Genomic DNA, 22,111 nt, shown 5'->3' on the forward strand with positions numbered 1-22,111 from the left:
TTCTGTTCTGACGGTGCTCGAGCTATGACAGGTAAACATGGAGGTGTTGCGACTAAAATAAAATTGGTTACAGAAAATTGTACTTTCATACATTGCAGCATCCACAGGGAAGCTTTAGTAGTAAAACGTATGCCAGAACCATTTAAACTAGTACTCCAGGAAGCCATAAAGGTAGTCAATTTTATTAAATCTCGGGCTCTACAGTCTCGTTTATTTACAAAACTGTGTTCCGAAATGGGAAGTGATCACATTCAATTGCTTTTACATACGGAAGTGAGATGGCTCTCTCGAGGAAGAATGCTTAGCAGGTTATTTGAACTACATTCTGAGGTTCAGTTATTCCTAGGAGAGACTAATTTTGAACTCAAAGATAAATTGACAGATAACCTGTGGATAACAACATTGGCATACTTATCAGACATTTTCAACCGTCTCAATGTATTAAATTTAAGTTTACAAGGTAAATCAATAAACAGATTTTCAATGAATGACAAAATTAAAGCATTTATTAAGATAATTGAAATGATAAGTAATAATGTTTCGAATGAAAACCTACAGTCTTTTCCTAATACTATAAAGAGTTTAGTTTTCAAATGTTTAATAAATTGTTTGCTAGTTTAGTATTGATTGGTCGGGAACTCTTGAACATCTCAATATACACCTATAACATAGTGATAAATATATGGTACAATATATTTCATGGCTCATGATAGTATCTTCTACTGTTCTACTATCTCTATTTTCTGTTGATTTGTAAATCATTTAAAACGTAGCTGTTAAAACGTAGCTGTTAGCAGCTTTTATTACACATATTATTACTAATTACTAATTTTTGTCTAATTTTATATGTAAAAAAAAAATTATTCATCAACAATAATAAGTTAAGATGACGGACGTCAGTAAAACTTTATTTAATAAAAAATGTAAAAAAAAATTTATCTCTAATATATATACAAAGTTTTTCCATATTGAATTAATTAATAAATTTACGGTTTAAATTAACAGCGATGTCGACTCACAATGTTGTCAGTTATAAATAAATACAATTCACTTAATCCGGTGTCCGTACCTAAATAATATTATTTTATAATTATTATTGTTATATACTGTACATTTGTAACTCCAAAAGTAAAAACTTAAAATACAGCTGGTACTCTGATGTTTAAATAATATTATAATTTATTGATGATAAATTATTATTATTTTCGTATAGTTACTGTAGAATACGCATAATTACTAATTAGTAAAACATAAACATTGCAATAATGGTTAAATACGCTGTAAAATTAAAATTATATGTTATTCTATCGTTTTACACAATTATATTAATACACGTATATCTAGTATATAGTATAATACACTGCGTCGAGGTGTATAAAACATAATATATCATGATATATAATAATACGCCTTACTTGTTCAAACCCCCGGACAACTTATCCATCAAAAGGAATACCAATCCTTCCCTGGATAACTATAGTAATATTGTAATAAGGTTCCCGCAACCGCGTTTTATGAGCTTTTTATTATTATGTGGCGTTGTAAGAGTAGCACATTACATTGAGAGTAGTGACTTACAAACACTGCTATAATATAAAATACACATCGATCGGTCAACATAATGCGACTACTGCTGCGAGATTCCAAAATTGAATTTCATAATATCATACAACGACAATAACGACTTAACGCTTATGTACTATATCGAACATAATCTGATTCGATTAGTTTAAAATACATTACCATATAAGTACATGCCTTAATCAGCTCGTTAGTTTTTTTTTTTATCTCCACTCATCGTCTATATATATATATTATATACATTGATTATAATACGCAAACTCGCTGCTGTATATATAGATTAAGATATTGTGGTTCCTCCGAAAATATCGGAAACCTTTTTAATCGATCGATCATCGTACAGAAATAAACCTACGAGACTGCAGCAGCGTGAGACATCTCAACTGTGTTCGTACATATATTTGCCATTAGGATAGGTATAATGCAATATCTATGTATCATATACAATATTAGGTATGTATATACGGCTGTAAAGTTTTTTTTTCATAATAATTATTTTAACGCGTGTCACTATGGCTATAATTATATGCTAAGATCGTGTTAGTAAACAAGCAAACGCGTAATTTAATGGACGATTCTAAAATTATATTTTACGTTTGACATAATATTCAGCCATAAGACTGTTGCGATATATCTGATAAATGTGGCCGTTTAGTGGTATCTGGTATAATGAGGACCCAGAACCCAACACGATAGTGCGCGTGCCGATATCAAAGGTTTTGGTGGACGTATACAAAAAGGAGCGAAAATATGTGTATTCGAACGATCGAGCGACAAACATACGCGAGAAAAAAAGTTGGTTTGAAAATTGCATGTCAAAACTTCGTCCCAGTACTCCGCCTGGGATGCACGTAGAAACGAAAAAACGGCTGATAAAAAAGTTGACGATCACAATCTACAAGAAAAAAAGGATCAATGTAAGTACCTATATTCGACACACCACATAATATATAAGTGGTCTAATTATAATACAATTATTTATTTCATATTTTCTCAAATCTCATCATGTGTTGACGATTATAATATCAAACTTAGGTGTACCTATTATAGTTGCTTATAGTTTCAACAAATTTTAATTTATCCATGTATTTTGATAACTCGTACATCTTAACGGATTCGACAATTTTGACGAAATATGCAAGAAAAATATAAAAAATAATCGACCGTCACCCCGCAACTATTGTAAAATCATAACACGAATTTAACTTTTATAATTATAAAATATGTACAATAAATAAACCAATAATAATATTCGCAACCATTAATACACTCACGCCCATACTGCTAATTACCTATATACGTTACACGTATTCGATATCGTTTAATATAATTTAATAGCTAGTAGCTACTAAGCATGGACAGTTAGATGACGAACCCAATTATTATTATTATTTTATGTTGTTGCATTGATTACCTTCAAAACACCGACTCCGTATTTAATTAACCGGATTAATCACACTTTCTATATTACCAGTCTGGAATCCGCAATAACAATATGCATATTATAATAAATTATTTTTAAATGCTCCCAGTTCTTCGTCTCTATAATATTAGCTTATCGTATAAATATATGTTGCAGAGATATGGACAATAATAAAGATAGGTGTTTGTAGAAAATCGATATGTATGTAAACCGATGATGTATTTTATAAAAAAAGGCTGTATTTAGGTATTTGGTGTTTATATTAGTTTGATCTAATACAATAATTATTCTATGCTTCATTATATATTGCGTATTTGAAACTCGTATAGTTATGTATATGGATACGAAGAAGGACAAATGGACGTAGCCGTTTGGGTGTGGGGACAATTGGACGTCAAAAAAATATAATCAAAATTTTAAATCAGTAAATAAAATTAATAAGTTATTTATATTTATTATACTATTTATGCGTCAAACAAAAACGAATATACAAATGATTCAGTATATAAAATATTAAAATTAAAAATGTATCCAAAACAATTTTTTATTACAATTATAGGTACACCAACAATTAAAATACGATATCAAAAAAAGTTATTTATAATAATTATCATAATACATCCAAAATATAATATTTAAAATACCTATCTAAGAAGTTTTTTTTTTATGTTAATGAATTAAATGACTAAAATTCAATAATAATATTGATAAGGTTCGATTTTATATGATACCATTAGTTTATATATTATGAACATATAATATAAATGGTTTTATAATTTATAAGCATAAACCAGAACAATTTATTTTCAATTTTTTTAAATATATTTTGAAGATGATCTATTATAATAATATTATATTTATTTAATTTATAATTTTTTTTTTTACGTCCAATTGTCCCCACATCCAAACGGCCACGTCCAAACGGCTACGTCTATTTGCCGTAGATCGATATGGATATACCTCAATTCCTCGATGTTCTGAATCTGAATGTGGACACAAATAATTTCAAAGTGTGTTAGCTAAAAAAAACAAATTTAAATTCAATGTAGTATATCTACGGTTATAAGTTTTCGAGTAATACAAAAAAAAATTGATTGAAAACATTTTTTTGTTTTTTCAAGTTGCATTTGAAAATTACTGAAAATGTATTATTTTAGATTCATTTTCATAGGTGATGACAAACAGGAAAAAAAACAAACATATTCTTCCCCACCTCCAAAGTCTAAAATATAACTTTTAGTATGCACACAACTCACCGTCTTTCGGACGTTGCCACATGCGGTGCATCCTATATTCACAAAAAAGTTTTTCAAACCTAATATTCGTAGAAAAATTATCTAGATAATACAATTGTACTAAATTTAATATATTATAGTATATATATTGAACTCAAATCTAAAAACTAAAATTGTCTAGTTACCTGCATGTATTAAAATTAATTTTGAGTATCTTTAAAATCGAGCATAAAGTATATATATATTCTATAGTGTATATTGAATCAAAAAATTATGAAAATCGTTATAAGACAATAAGATATTGTCTTTGTTTATGATAAATATTATACAACAATACAAACAATCAGTGACATTTTTAAATTTCTGCATAACAATAATAATTACTTTCTGAATAAATGTATTTCGTAAAAACAGGTGTGCCACGTAAATTTCACCATTTTACTTCACGGCTTTACGTGCTCTGCAATCACTTGCAACTTGCCAGTTGCCAATCACCCATTATGTACCCGGTGGTCCTAAATCATTCGAAATTTTTGCCCATTGATAATATTTATTAGGTATCCGAGTATAACTCATTTGCATAATTTTGGTCGCTGTTGGCGACCGTAGGGTCCACATAAACTATATTATAAACAAAATGCGGGGGGCCGGCCGATGCCACGCTCCGCTTTCTTCCCAGCTTTATTCGATAATATATATAGTTGCGCCGCTGTTAAATTTTCGGCTGTCCGTGCAGTGATCACATAATAATATTTAAGAATATTTTTTATGTTTCATATATTAATGGTTAACATTTTAAATTTGATTTAAAAACGTGCATTTAAAATTGGATTTTTAATAAAATTGCACTAGGTTGAATCAAATTTATTAATGTAATTATAAATTTCCTGAGAGAAATATATATAATATTATGTATAATATGCATCTAATAAATAATTTCGTGATAAAACTATAGCTATATATACCTATTTATAAATAAGTATAATAAGTTTATTTGAACATAATAATATAACGTAACGTTAATATTATATATTTGCATATAGATACGCTTCCACGAGCATAGCTGCTGTTTATAATACTCCTACGCGTATATCGTTGCATTTAAAACAAAATCGTTTAAATAATCATTCGAAAACTAGTAATTAGTTAAACTGTTTTAATATAATATTCGTTTTTGAAACACTCTTGTTATAGATCCCGGTTGAACTGAAAACGTAATCATCTGTCGAAAAATCGTTACGACTTCGGAACAAATTGCCGAGTGATAAGATATATTTCCGCAGGTTTTTGAAAAAAATTTAATATTGTGATTAAGTCAAATAACACGCGACGATTTATTCGAAAAAAAAAATTATTATAAATTATTTCTGTATTACTTTGACTATAAACATTTTAATGTTTTAAACAATTATTAGGTATGTATAGTGGTATTAATAAAATGTATAATATTATACCTACACGATGGTGATAAATAATAATTTATTATGATGATTCTTTTGATTTATAATTTCATGTCAAGCACCTATACAAAATCGCGAATAAATAAATAATAGTAGCCAGAGCACGTCGGCTGAAATATATATGAGTGTAGTATAATAAGCAGAACGCATTTAGTAAAAAAAAAATTAAGAAGCTCAAAACAGGAAAAGTACCTATATAAATTCAATTACAAATTTATGTGATATTATTACGTTTAGGTTTCTCTTGTTTATTTTAAGTATTATTGGCAAATTACCAATACCACTCGAGACAGGCATTTTTCGAATTTTGATGTATAGGTACGTGCAAATGTGCGATCGTTTAAATTGTATAATATGAAAAAAAATTCACATTGATCACATTCGTCGAATATTAGTAGGTTGAAGGTACACGACCTCGAGTCAATGACTATTTTATACAATCGGATGCAATTAATTGTCAGCACACATAGATATCGGAAATTCAGTCAAATCAATAATATACATAAAATATTATATTACAAAAAAATTTTGTCGATCGATAATATTCAAATTACACTGTCTTTTTTTTAAAAATTTTTTTCCCGATATTTGTTTCTTTCGTTTACATCCATTAGTTAAATGTTTTTTTTCACTGAAATACCAGTTTGCTACTTCATTATTTAGCTGTATAGGTATATGTATAATATATTATAATATATAATAATATATACAATCATTTTAAAGATATATCCTCTCTCTGTATACAAATCATGACAACTCTGTACAGAAACATAAATAAATTTAGGTAGATCCATAAAATCATATTGATTTAAGTTCGTGCTTATTAAAACTTACTAATCGTTATTATTTCGATCGTAAATTTTACTTTTACATAGTTTTACTACAATTTCCCACGGATAATGCTTACAACTTTTTTTTTTTAATTTAAGCTTAAGAATTTTATGTATATTAGGTATATCAATTATTATATAATATTTGATCGTTAAGTAGTAAAAAAAAATAAACGAGAAAATTAAATGAAATTTAAAATAATTATAAAATATATAAATTTAACTTAAAAATACGCAAATCAGAATATAGTCACTAAATGTCCGGCCTTCTTTAACCTTCTTTCCTTCCTTAACTGCGCTGTGTAACAGGTAGGTGCCTATTATGCAAGCCTATATAGTATTTAGGGAGTTATTCGCTTACAGTGAGATCCACTACAATGGTAATATACGAGTACAAATTTAGACTCTTTAGTACCCATCGTAGAATATGTTTAGTGGTCACCACATAAATAAAAAAATGTAAATACCAGATTATACCTATAGTTACGTTGAATGTAAAAGTAGATAATCTAATAAGAAGATAGTATAGCCGGTCAGACATATTTACTTACGCCAGTATACGATATCTATTAATTATTTATGCCAACGCATCAATAAGGGGTAAAAATATATCTACCTATATCGTAACACATCCTTATCTCTGGATAGTTGATTAAAATTATTATTTAAAGTATTTTTTTCTCCGGAAAGCGTGAATCTGTGTTGTACGCCTAGCTGCAGGTAATTCATATTAGTGTATAATATCCGATTTCTATCAAAAATTATTATTTTATTACATAATGTTTGGACAAGACGCTATCTTACAGCGATCTCGTCTGCCGAAGAACTCATCAGCGCGATTATATATTTTATACGCACATAACGCAAATATCAATTTCGTGAAATAGAAAAACTATTAAATTCAGTAAATTCGATATGCGAAGAAGTGTCACAGTCATGTTCTGTAAAATTACAGTCAGACAATCTAGTCGTGATTATAATCCTCTCGGTTTCTATATCTCTGTGGAATAGTCGAATTCATCACGTATTCAAAAACACGTCTATATAGTATTACAATATACATATTATTACACGAAAAACAACTTACGAATTGTCAATTATACCGCAACGGAATATTTTATTTTCACTTATTTTCACTCAACTGTTGCTGTAGCTGTTGGGTCTACATTTACACGCTTCTGCGATTCTCGTATGTTATATAAATGTATACCTACCGATGCTGCGTTCCTATATAGATTACATATTAGTATTTAGAATACACTTAATTATATGTATACCAATTAAAAAAAGAAAAGAAAAAAATAGGCTAAATAGTTGATTTTTACCTATCCACACCAGCAGTAAACCAGTTCAGTATTCCATGAATAACTATATTATATTTAAATCATATTATATACAGTCATTATAACCACGTCGTATAACTAGTTTTTAACTACGGTCGAATGTTTCAAACATTCTTACCCAATTCACTTGGGAGGTGAGGTTTATGATGGCATATTCATTTTTAAATCCCTTTCGTCACAATTCTTCATACACTTCACACATTGATTAGGTATATTATAGTGACGAGATAAGAAGCTTAAAAACCATGAAATATAAAGCTATTATGTATATTTTATTTTTAATTGTGTTCTACCAAAAGACTATACTTAGTGCTAATATGATACTTGGATTAAATTGAAAATTTTTTCAAAAATCTCAATCTCCTCTCCTGTATTTGTTCGATTAACATAGGAATGCAAATACTTAAATTATTAAATTGTTGTAATATCAATACAGTATATAATACGATGATTTTCCATGTATTACATTTTTAATAACCGTTTTGCGAGTCATTAATTTATAACAGGTCATAATATATGTGACATAACATGCAGTCATAATGAAGAGACCCGTCACTTTCAAAGTCCGGGTGTTTCTGTAAAATATACAGCAGTGAAAACCGACGAGGCGAAATAATAATTACGTGGTGGGCGTTAAAATAATTTGTTAAAACGTCTCCTCACACTACCTATAAGAGTATGTGATATATAATGTACGGTTACGCGTTATATATATAAAACCTACTAGATCTACACGACCGTATACCTGGTACCAAATGACATATTATAATATTACAGCCTTTGTCGAGTTTTTTACACTGAATTTATGGTTCGGGGCGATAATAACACTGTAGCAGAGGTGACAAAACTATGGCGGGTGTGCCAGTCAATGGTGTACCCGTACCTATATAATATAATATTATAATATCTCATAAAATACACACATACGCACACACACACACACACACACACACACACACCTACCTCATATCTCATAAACGCGTATACGATATTGTTACTATATACACACGAATGCAACTAAATTATACTGCAGGTGAACTTTATATGGCTGCAGTTCTGGCGGTCGTCCCAAAAATCAAAATTGCGAAGCGAATTATAATTGGGCGCGCACCGCAAATATAATTTATATAATTTATACGTACCACACACATATATACATATGTATCGTTGTGTACGGATGCGGTGCACGGCATTTATTACGATGCAGTTTGCGCGACGACCGTCACGGTTTACCCACATTAAAAAATTACAATAATATAATAGTGATCTGCATCAGATGCAGTGCTAGACGAGCGAGTTGTGCATTAAACTTACTATAGCACATATCAAATCATTATACTTACAAATTATATAAGCCACGCGCACCAAAGTCCACAATGATATGGGTGCGAAAATCGGTCGCCACGGTAATCGATCAAGGCGCTCGCGTTTATTATATCTTAAGCGTGCATTTGGGTTTGTAAATACGTAGTGAGTACACCTCGCCGACTGCTGGGAAATGACGGCGGCAGCTAGGTGCTGTAATTGGATTAAGTGACTATAATATTATAATGTGTGTGTGTGTGTGTGTGTGTATGTGTGTGTGTAATGTGTGTATATATATATATAATATATAATATGAGATATTGAAATACGAGTGCGTTTTAATGTATTTGGGTAGAAGTACTTCCTGCCTCCAAGATCACTGCACTCCGGGTCATCGTCGCATCGAAACGATTATAATGATATGGGAGGCCGATCCTATTTAGAAAACCGTGTATATATGTACATAATAAATATACATACATAAGTACACTATACGCATATAGGTGGTACTGCTACAGCACCGTCGTATATCCTCGCCCCTATCATATGTGTTGGATACACATAATATTATTATTATAGGTATACGTAAATCGACGGCGGCGGCGGTCGGTCGTGCGAAATAAAAACAAATTTCAAGTGATGTCGGCGAAGGTATACATAATACAATATTATATATTATTATATTATGTGAGTAGTGCCCGTAACCAGTCGGTCTGGTCCGACCAGTCGTCACAACTCATCGGCCAAAAAAATATACGGCGGCGACATCACCGGCGGTGGTAGATATAGGTAGGTAGGTATAGGTAAAGGTACCTCATAATATTTATATATACAAACATAATTACTATACTTACCCATATATAGCCGAAACTCATAGATCCGACGAGAACGCATTATCCGTTTATAATACGATGACAAATTTCTAGTGTGACGGCGACGAAATGTTTCACGACACTATCGAAATAATTATATCAATATTATACCGGCGGTGGCCGAACCGTGGTTAGTGTCTTAACACGAGACACAAACTGCAATAATTACCAATGCAACAACATGTATCATATTATAGAGACTATCCCATATACCATAATTGTACATTATTACTATATATTGTTTCGGTTTTCCACAATTTTATTAAATATTTTGTTACATAATATGCATAATTATTTCGTTTACGATATAAATTATCGACGACCAACCTATATTTTCCTCGGCTCTTGCATGTTTTTCATTACATTTCGAGACTCACAACTACAAATACTATCGTATCGCTGGTTACCCCAGCTGTCATATATACGAATAACTTTAACTGCATCGTAAACAGGTGTTATAATGTGTGAGGAGTTTAACACTGGTTTCCTTTCCGATCTCGGAATATACCTCACCGTCCCGATACCGACACACCGTTCCTACTATCTACCTGGGTACATAATAATATATTAGACTATTAGAGTACCTATACATATATATATATATATATATACTTAGTATAATACGTATATAATTAACGCGCTCGCCGAACGTGCGCTTCTTCTGTCCGAGACCGACCAGTCGGCCGACACGACCTGCGACCGAGCTGTATATAGATAATATGTACTCTTATAAGACTTGGAAGTTATATCATATACATATATATATTATACTCAAATACATATATAGCAGGCGCCCACAACGTGAAATTAACTCGTCACGGGTCACGTCGCGTCAGTCCGGACGACGGTTGTGTGTGTGTGTGTGTGTGTGTGTGTGTGTGTATCGCATTTACTTCACCCGACAAAGTTCATCAGCAGCACTATTTATAATACGTATGTATATACATACGCCGCCGCCGTATATATAAATGAAGTAGGTATACATGATATATAAGTATGATAAACGTATATATAGGCAATATTTAGTATAGGTATATATAATGCGTTTATGGTATAATATTGTACGCAGTAGATACACACAATATATGCACGCGGTGGTTGCTGCGGTCTTATGATGTAATAAAATATTATCCTAATGACCTTTCGCGCGCGACTACTATTAATTATTATTGTTCAGACATACCTACCGAATGATCTGTTGGATATACATATTATATTATATATAGTATAGCGAATATTATGGTTTATTACATTATGATAATATTATGTCGTCCAGTGTAACGATTATTACAGTCGACCGCTCTTATCCGCTCGGACCACCCACGCAATGATCGCATACCGATACACAGGTATAACGTGAGTATATAATATACATATAAAGTACGAGGGGCGTACATTGATGTATTATGTATATATATTTTAATAAGGATCAATACGATGACGACCGCATACGAATAATAAACACCGCAATATATTTCAACTACCGTTTAGCCCGCGACTTTAATACAACATCAAAACGTATCCACAGGTGCGCGCACTATACAACACTGCAATAATATGATGTTATACTATAGTCAGATGCGTATTATATACCTCATTACAATATATATATATATATGGAAGACGCTCATAGGTACTTATCATATGTATGATGTAAATATATAATAATATATTATGCTTCCACGACCGGAACCGAATAAACGCTGATTTAGTGGGCATTACACTGTTGTTGTTGTTATTATTATTATATACGTATTTCTTTCCGATCGCTGTCGTGCGATAAAGACGTAAAATATATGTAACGTGAACATCAAAACATAATAATATATAATATTATTATCGTGCTGCAATTCGCATATTCTGCGATCGCCGACGTGGTCTTCAGATAATATGCGGATCGGCGTAGTCGGTTATTTTTCTACTTGCGTATATTATATTATATTACATAATAATAATATATACCTTCCCAATAATATACTCTTTGTCGAACAGATAATAATTATATACGTACGCGATTTGCGAACTTCGCGGTCTGCCTCAACTACAGCGGTTCGAAACCTTCGGGTGATTTTTATCTATGTATACACGCGCAAGTGAATTTTATTATAATAACGCTTATGAGCTTCGAGTTATATTCTGCGGGACATCGTAAACATATGCTCTTGAGCGAATAACTTTACAAGAGTATAATAATATTATAAATAGACATTGGTGTTTTTAATTGTTTCGCGATTTAATAAAAAAAAAATATGTACACGTATTATAATATATAATGTACATAATGTATGATATTAATATGTACATCAGACATCCGATGGGCACTGGTAATACTTATTAATAATAGTAATAATAATATATAACTGCAAGCTGTGTACATAATGTAAAAATATAATATATTATTATATATTTTATTGCTGCAGGTATGGTATCAATGGTATAATATTATGTTTATAGTGTGCATACAATATGGACACGGACGAAACACATTATTTTTATTTTGACGATACTATCGTTGTGTACCGAATAAATGTTTTATTTCTTAACATACTTATTCGTATTATTATTATCATATCAGAGCACTTGTGCGTAGGCATACCAGTATAAAATATGATAATATTATATCACGCTACAACAATTTACATACAAGATACAAAATATATATATAATGTATACATAATGAGTGTACATATATTATATACCTATATATATATGTATGTATATATTATATGAATATACACTATAAATATGTTTACAATTATACCATAATATTATAAGTGTGCAGGAAATAGGATCAATGCGTACCTATGTCAATAATATGATATGCTGTTATATCGTGGCCATATGAATCGTGTATTCAGTATTGTAAAAAGAACATTCCTCGGCAGTTTGATATAATATTCGCGTCGTATATTATATTATGTCCCTATAATCAGCTACATTTTATTGAAATTGAGAGTATTTTTTTTTACTTACCATAAGCTTGAAATAAAAAAAAAATAAAACATATTTGTTACTTACAAAATATGTCCAATAACCAATTAAGATTACCTATGTAGAACTGACGTATTAAATATTCATAAAGTTCAAATAATATTAATTTCGACAAGTATTCAAATTTCAAACGGTTTTATGCATAAACATTAAAATATAATATTATCATAATATTTTATAAATTATGTAGGTAGAAGATCATGTAAAGTCAATAGGATATTTATTATTTTAATGATATTTATATATATGTTAACTTGTTAAGTATAACCCAAAATGAATTGTATATTATTATTGCAAATATATATTATTATTATTATTATTAAAAAAATATATTTATTTATTTAGTTTTCATCAAGAGCATATATAACCTATATGCCTCAATTTGGGTTTTTATTTCTCTCTGGATAATCGAATTAAATAATTTTATTAATATTATATTATTATGGCATTTTTAAATAGGGATATGTTATTTTAGTTATGTTTATAATTATAATGTTATTTACTATTAATTTGTATTATACAAAAGATATAGGTAAGTACTTCCGTGACATTATGATTTGTGAATACACCTATCTTTGCACCTATATCACACTTTCCCTTACACGATTACACTCCACCCCTGAGTCAAGATCACGACCTTCGGACGTCAACTGGATCGTGACTTTGCACGTATACGAAAAACATCGCAGAAGAGTTTTAAATGCATAAAAGTAATAAAACAACTTTAACATGGTAGTTACCAAATAAATTATTTTAAATTTCCAGTTTCGGCTTCGGGTACAGACTCCACGTTGTTTCCAATATACATATTGTGTGGTTGGATTAGATTGATCGTTTTATCGCATTTCAATATCCCGAACGCGAACATTTATTTCCCTGAAAATTAAATATGTGTCATTAACATTATAGCTATACAGCATGCAATATGATGACTGGTTAATATATTTATTCATATCCGATCTCTAAGCAGATTATATAAAGTTGGAAAATAGAGTTCGAAAATAGAAATCAATTTAAATATTATTACACTTTAGCCGACAGCGCTTATGTTGACATAGAGCCTGTGTATGCGCTATACGCATATTTATATTTAATATCGATAATATAGTCTATACGATATCACTAGGTAAAAACTTCAAACGTTTATACAATGATGTGATCGATCATTGAGTATCGACGTTATGTATCGAATTATATAGAATATAAATAATATAGGTACCTACTTATAAAATTCGAAGAAATGTTTCATTTCTCGAAACGGCTCGTGTAGACAAATTATTCGTACGTCTATAGTAATACCAAATTCCTTTATTTTAAAACAAAACATTAGCAATCTTTAGTTAATTTTCTACAAATCCGTCTACGACTCAGCTACAAATTTTTTTTTTCTTATTTACTTTTTAGTGGTAAAGTTTGTGGGGCACCTCCGATATTTTACAAGTATTAAACACACAATACCTGCACCACTGCTATACGAATATAATAAGTGCATTGTTAATATATATATTTAATTATTTTCAATAAAAAATATCGTATAAATTTGATTGATACCAAATTTTTTGAAAGTTGTTAAAGATAATTCATTGCCGCGTATCATCGCAGTCGTTACGGAAAGCCACATTACCGTCACATGCAAACGTTCACGGTATTTTATTATTATTATTATTATTATTATTTTACACACAAAATACAAAATTACATTTGATTTTTAAGTAATAACGATCCGGTTTAGGTTAAAATTAATTTATAGATGTTTAAACGATCGTTATTATAATATTATACACTACACTATAACTACTTTAATAACAATCAAATAGTGTCTTATTACTTGTCATAACATTATAGTCATATGAATTACTCTAAATGGAAAACTCAAGTCATGTTTTTACAAAGCGGACAAATTATTTTTAAACAATTTTTATATAAGATTAACAATTAATTTCAGATTCTGAGCGTATAGCGATTGATGAACTGATTTTACAATGTTGGCTTGTTAAACATATATTTGTTACATATTTTTTATATTTGTTTATTTTGTGTAACTAAAGATAACCTTTTTCTAGTAGAAGAAATGACAAATTTTTTGATTATCAAATTTAGTTAAGATTTCTTTGTAGAAAATTAGTTCTATTCACTATTCAGTACTTTTAAAAAGGTTTAAAGATAGGTCTAAAGATGGCCATTGTACCTAACAGCTTTGATATATATTTCTTAATTTCCCCTTAAAACATTATAAATATTAATTTTATCTAATTCCTCTTTATGTTGTATGGTGACATTGTATAAACTTTTATTTTTTTTACCAAACAAATCGATAAAATATACTTAAGCCATCTAATCAAAGAATGAATAATTTAAATAGTTTGTTTGTGCTTTTTTGTTGAAATCTAGTGTTTTTCAATATTGTCTTACTCCAATGCTTCAAGGCCGTAGCCCGTAAGTACATATCCGAATTGATATTAATTTTATAATAAATTATTTTTGTTTATACAATTATATATGGTTTGTAATTATTTTTATATTATTATCTGATTGCGAGTTTAATGTGTACTGAAATATTTGTTTTATTCAATTTACATATAAATATCTTAAATTAAGGTATGAGCTGTGTCGTTTATCCTCTTATTTAACATTTTAATTGCCAAATAATTATTGTGTATTGTATAATACACATATAGGTTTACTAATCAGATAGAAGTGTACATAATACGAGCTACCTATATTATAAAATGCAGAATATAGGTATCTGATAAAAGTGTATTATAATAATTATTATATTAGACAGTACCTATATTTAAATATCGTACCTTAAATACAATTATTATATGAACAAATGTTTAAATACAAATTCTTATACAGATAAAGACTTTTATATAATGTAATTATAAATGTAAATAGTTTTGTATTTTTGTAATGAATTTTAATGATTTCAATTATTATAATGATTTTAAATACATTAATACCTAGGTACATAATTTAATATTTTTGAACTAAACTGTCGGATAACAACTATTATGTCATCAAGTCTTAAATAACGGGATAAACAGTAGAAGGCTTATTATAAAATAAATCATCACAAAAAAAACTTTTTAAACTCGAGTTGCAGTTCATTATGCGGGTCTATTATTAACTCGTCATCTTAAATCTGTCATAAAAATAAGCTGAAGATTATTGCACTTTAGTCAACCATTACTAATTCAAGAGAACTGCAATTGTAATAATAATACGAAAATCCTTAAATAAGATTACAAAAATATAGGTGTTCTGTGTAAACTAGAATATACACTAAACTATTGTGGTCAAAATACATTTTTACTAATCGTATTACTATGATATTCATCCAGACTTATTTATTTAACAACAATACCAACCGTAGAGCCGTCAAACTAACATGGATAATGGGTGTACAAAATAAATAGGTACTTAAAATAGTATGACGACAGCTGATTTAATATAGACACGGTTAATGCAAAACTTCCTTTCTTGCCTTATTTATATTTAATATAATATTTAACATAACATAATATAAATTCTACAGTCGTTGTTATTTAGTAGGTATTACAAAAACTGATAAAAACCGAGGGGTCATAGTTTATTATTGCTGTATAGACGCGACTTTTTTGCAAATCTTTATTATTTATTTCAAACCATTTCCGGTAAATTAATATTTTTATGAGAAAAATATAACATCATAAACGTGGAGCTTGTTAGGGATCCAATCAATGGTAATAGCTTATCATGGGTTTTGTTTACTATAGGTACTAGATGGATACATAACGTATAGTAAAGATTAAAAATGCAATTTCCAGGCATTGATGTTAAGCGACTTTATACGTAATTAAATGGCATTAATATAGTCATGAACATATTCTGCAGTCTTCACAGTCTTTTGAATTGATCAGTTTATTAAAAACATCAACAACATATATTTTAATCCCTGTTCGTTCACCTATTGAGTTTATTGAGTTCATAAACAATCAAACGAACGATACAAATATGCATAGGCTCACTTTGAGGAAGGGAAAGGGGAATTAATAAGACTTAGTAACCCCAAAGTTTTTAATTTTAATTTTAATAGTCACTATGGTAGCCATAACCATAAGATAATATTGTCCAATAATGCTTGAGTGGTGATTAGGCTAGATAATTTTTTACCAATAATCATTATTATTTTTAAAAACATTTGGATAATACTTCAGTACATGAGTGTTGGGTACAAAAATGAATTGTATGAAACTACATATATTGAGTGTGGATTGTATGCGCGCACATATTGTATTGTGATCACTCAATACTATATTTTTGATCTAAATTTACCTTATTCGTATTTTTTTTTAACAAAATCGTTTAGGAAACCGTTTTTGACATAAAATTATACCCGTACCTATTAATAACACAAATGTGTTTTGTTGAAACAATATACGTCTAAACTTTCAGCTGAGTCCTGATCTCTGTATCTATCTCCCTGCAGTGATACCTGAATACTTGATAAATATACTATTATTCAACATCCACTGAACACCGTAAAAATATAAAATCGTTTCGATTTGTTCAACCGTTCTTAATTTTAGGGACTTTAATTATGTACATGAATCAATAAGTCATATAAATTATGATCTATACAGCGTATATGTAAGATATGCATATAAATTAATTTTAGTCTGTTTGCGTATGTGTTAGCTAAATAATCAAAAACTACTGAAATATTTTCTATTATATATAAATCAATAGTCCTTGAGATTTGAAGAATGTTGTTACTGTATTTTCTCAATCCCTGCGGTAGTAGCTTATGGGTAGGTATCTTATCCTTTGTTTCAGTTAACAAAAAAATAATTTTTTTTTGTTTATTTATAAATTATTTCCATTTTTTGTATATTTTATAACTATTATAAATATAGTATACAAATTACATATTATACTTTTTTTTACAAAGATATTTATAAAAAAAAAACATATTTATAGCGTGGTTATAATTCCGAAGTGGGACACTAGCATATTTGATATGTTGGTACTATAAATATCGTGTCAACTGCATTCGAAAGAGATGTTTTTATAAGTTTTAATTTGCATATATATATTTATTTATTTATTATATAGGTACCTACCTATATTTGTGATATCATAATATATTACAATATTTGTAGTTCAGCGAGGTGCAGCATAGAAAATCTGAACGCATTTTTTTCCTCCGTTTTTTTCAATCGACATTATATATATAATATAGTTTTATATAATTTTATATAATAAATATATTGTATAGCCACATTATATATAGAAGATATATAATATATACTCCAGATTTCCTGATCTATGGGCGTAGGTACATGTTTTGGATTCAATTGCATTAGGTACCTTTAAGTACATTTACTAGCTAGGTATACATTTTTATTCCGTGTTTCGAATCATAAATGTAGGTAGGCATATAATATATAGAAAGTCCAATAACAGAAAAGTAGATAAATCACGAAATATAAGTTTACAAGAACTATATACGCTATAGTACAACATGTTTTTGTATCAGTATATTTTGTATTGTGGTAGGAGGGATTTGTTCCAATAAGCCAATACTATTATAGGTATATGCTACATGGCATAAATATAAATGTACAGCGGCATTGGTCACGATAGGTTTTGTGCAGAATAGTATTTTGTCTGCATGGGGGGAGTCAATACAAAGAGTGATTTTCAGCCCCTCACGTGTGCCATAACCTGTTTTCAAAATGGCTACCACGTAGGACTTATTATGCTTATTTTTTTTATCAAGTTGTTTATTGTAGTTACAAACATTATCACCGTCACGCGACCCGTTTTTGTTTAGAAAAACCGCACAGATCTCAAGAATACATACATAAGTAAATTATGTGGGTGTTTAGATATAATAATACTTTTATGGTATACATATATTACATAGTGACCTCTAGATTTTCTAATACCAAAGGATAATTTAAATAATTTAAAATGGTGGTGGATGAGTGGAACGATGAATTCTGATCCCTTAATGGTCTTTTTTTCAGGGTTTCAAAACGTAGTTCAATACGATTTTTTTAGTACATAATAGTATATTATAGGATGGATCTAAGTCAAATATCTGATCCCTCTCCCCACAAAAAAAAAACTATGTAACTATACGACAGAAATGTAGAGTATAATGCGAACTATGTATAATGCACCTAAAAACCTAATGACAAATAATAGCACTCTTAATAAACCTTTTTATCTAGAATAAGAATCAACACGACTTTTTTATAATGTTACTTGTTATAGATATACGTTAACATAATACATGAATTTAACTTTGTTGGCAATTTTTTATTTGTAACAAAGCGTACCCAATAAATTGTTGAACTACTTAATTTTAAGATTTTATTATTTATTTGATTATTTCTATCCATATAGTATGTAAATATAAACATCTATACACACACGTATACCATACATAATATATATACATACAGGGTGATTCATAATTTATGTTACAATCAAATAGATATTCAAAATAGTGAAAAATGTATAATACAAAACATCTATTAGTGATTTCATAAATTTATAATTGTTATATTTTTGGGGGGTTTTGAGAGGTGAACTTTAGAAATTAAAATGGAAACCCATACTTTTAAAAATAGCCTTCAAGTTTTGCATTAATTAATTAATGTTGTTCATGCACTAAGATCTATGTTTTAATACTATATTATAAATATGTTATAAGATATATTTTGAATGAACTCAAATTAATGTTCTGCAGTTGGTATCTCATGTATGTACTAAGAATTGCATGTATCTGGGTTATAAATATTGTAACTAGAGTAATAAACAAATAACATATTATTATATATTGTTAGCAGTAATAATAATAAGTTATTACATACAAATTTGACATCATTTAAACTTTAAAGCACAGATAACTATATACATATAAAGCGACATAACCTTAATGACTTTTTTATACAACTAGGAGTTGAATTAACAACAATAATATGATTATATTTATTTATTGTTAATCCAACTTTTAAGTACCAAACTTATCCCTACATACCTCGCAATTTTTGAGCGTTTGCTGTGTTAACAATCCACAACCAAGACAATCGTATACTCATGGTTCTGAAATTTGATGCATATAGGTTATAGTGGTAATTCGTAATTCTATAAAAATATATAGAAATAACTTGATGAATAAGGTCAAAGATGTTTTAATCGTACATAAGTCATAAATCATTAAAGCCAATGTAGAATCAAACATAAAATACAAATATATCGATATTTAATAGAACGCATTAAATAGTTATAAAGTATATACCTATATAGGTAGCATATTATATATGATACATGATGTGCACAATTAGATCCTTGACGAGTTATACGAAAATATCCTAAAGTTCTAATTAAAACAAAGGAAACGCATTCCGAACCGTTTCCAACAACCTTTTAACTTTTTGAAATATGAGACTTTCCCACAAATCAATAATCTAAATTAGACCGGATATTATAAGAACGGTTAACCTTTCATAATACATTAACATTCTTAACAATTTTACAGTTGATTTCTATAAATCCTTAAAGTTCGGTTGCTCTATTCTTAATGTATTTAACGTGATTATTAAAAACTATTTTACTATCCCTTACAATTTTATCTGCTTTCAATTATTCTAGCAGATTGTCTCAATATTACAATTTATAATTAAAGAATAAATTGAACTAGAAAGCAGAAATTATAGGAGACACCAAAATATAGAAAGGACATTTAAGGAACTCTGTTTAAAAGAATAGAATCTTGATGGATGATGGGATTTAATTTCGTCTGCGAATAAAATTTAAGAATAAGACAAAAACGAGATATACGTGCTTTTTAGAAAATTGATACGAACCATGAATCCATAATTTGTTCACTATAAATCACAATACTAATATGTAAAATTAAACTTTTAAACTCTTATAAAATGAAGTATAATATTGTATTAGGTTACCTAATTTAGGTATAAGTATATATTATGTTCCAAAAGTTCCATTATATCTCTTCAAAATTATTATTGATACCATAGTAAATCAATACATCGAAATTTGTTTTGTTTTTTATAACAGTTATAAATAGTTATATAAAAGTGTATTTAGGTATAGGTATGCTATAAATTGTAATTAGCTTTAAGGTATTATATGTGTTGAGAAACCACATTCATGTATGAAGGTATATTGTATATGATGATACGGTACTTTTTTGATGTATTATTGTATAATAAGTAATAACATATAAGTATAAAATTTAGTATATAACTTCTCGTTTTGATAAAAACGATTATACGATATACCATTTTTTCAACATAGATATGTTTTTGGGCTGGGTGCAAAGTTTTTTTTAACAGATTTTCGTAATGCTTTATTGCCACAAAAACGTAAATCAACAGTATAAAAACAACAAAAATTAATTAAATACCTATAGTAAAATGTAGGCTACTACTAGATATTTTTCCACTGTAGGTATTATATCCAAAAACATATCAGTTATGATTCCTCAATTTTCCTTGTTGAATTTTCAATTCTTTTTTAACCTAAGTTTTCGTAAAGCCGACCAACTTTCACATTCGAATTACACACTGCAGTTATTGTTTGGAGCTAACCCGGTTAAACAGATTATACAAGAAAAGATTTTACTTTTCAATAATATATTCAATAATTTACTAATTACGCCCAGCAAACCGATGAAAAAATATGATTAGGTACTTATACACATATTGTATTGCCATTTGCCATAATATGTAAGTATACTCGTAAATTATATAAGAATCGCATGAATCCATGATGGCGAATACAGCAATAAGGACGTATAAATATGTGTAATAGTACCTATATAGGTATATCGACTATATAATATGTATATGGTACCTACCTATATATTTGCATTATAATATACTATAAACAAAATATATTTTTTATACTCCAGTTATAGAACGCAATTTATATAAATTTAAGTATTGCTTCGTAAGATGCATAATAAGTTTTGCTTAAATTCTAAACTTCCATGTAATATGTTATCTATTTAATGTATAATGTGCGATACACACTTTCCAATTCCATGGAAT

At 28.8% G+C, this 22,111-nt stretch overlaps 1 protein-coding gene across 1 annotated transcript; it reads left to right on the forward strand.

Moving 5' to 3' along the window:
• The first annotated feature begins 2,222 nt into the window (after positions 1 to 2,222).
• LOC111038187 lies at positions 2,223 to 5,457 on the forward strand. The gene is made up of 2 exons (XM_022321183.1): positions 2,223 to 2,498; positions 5,434 to 5,457. The coding sequence occupies exons 1-2, from the start codon at positions 2,223 to 2,225 to the stop codon at positions 5,455 to 5,457; spliced, it is 300 nt and encodes a 99-aa protein (XP_022176875.1).
• Positions 5,458 to 22,111: the final 16,654 nt, after the last annotated feature.

The sequence above is a fragment of the Myzus persicae genome, unplaced genomic scaffold (assembly GCF_001856785.1).
Source record: "Myzus persicae strain clone G006 unplaced genomic scaffold, MPER_G0061.0, whole genome shotgun sequence".
Taxonomy (NCBI): Eukaryota; Metazoa; Arthropoda; class Insecta; order Hemiptera; family Aphididae; genus Myzus; species Myzus persicae.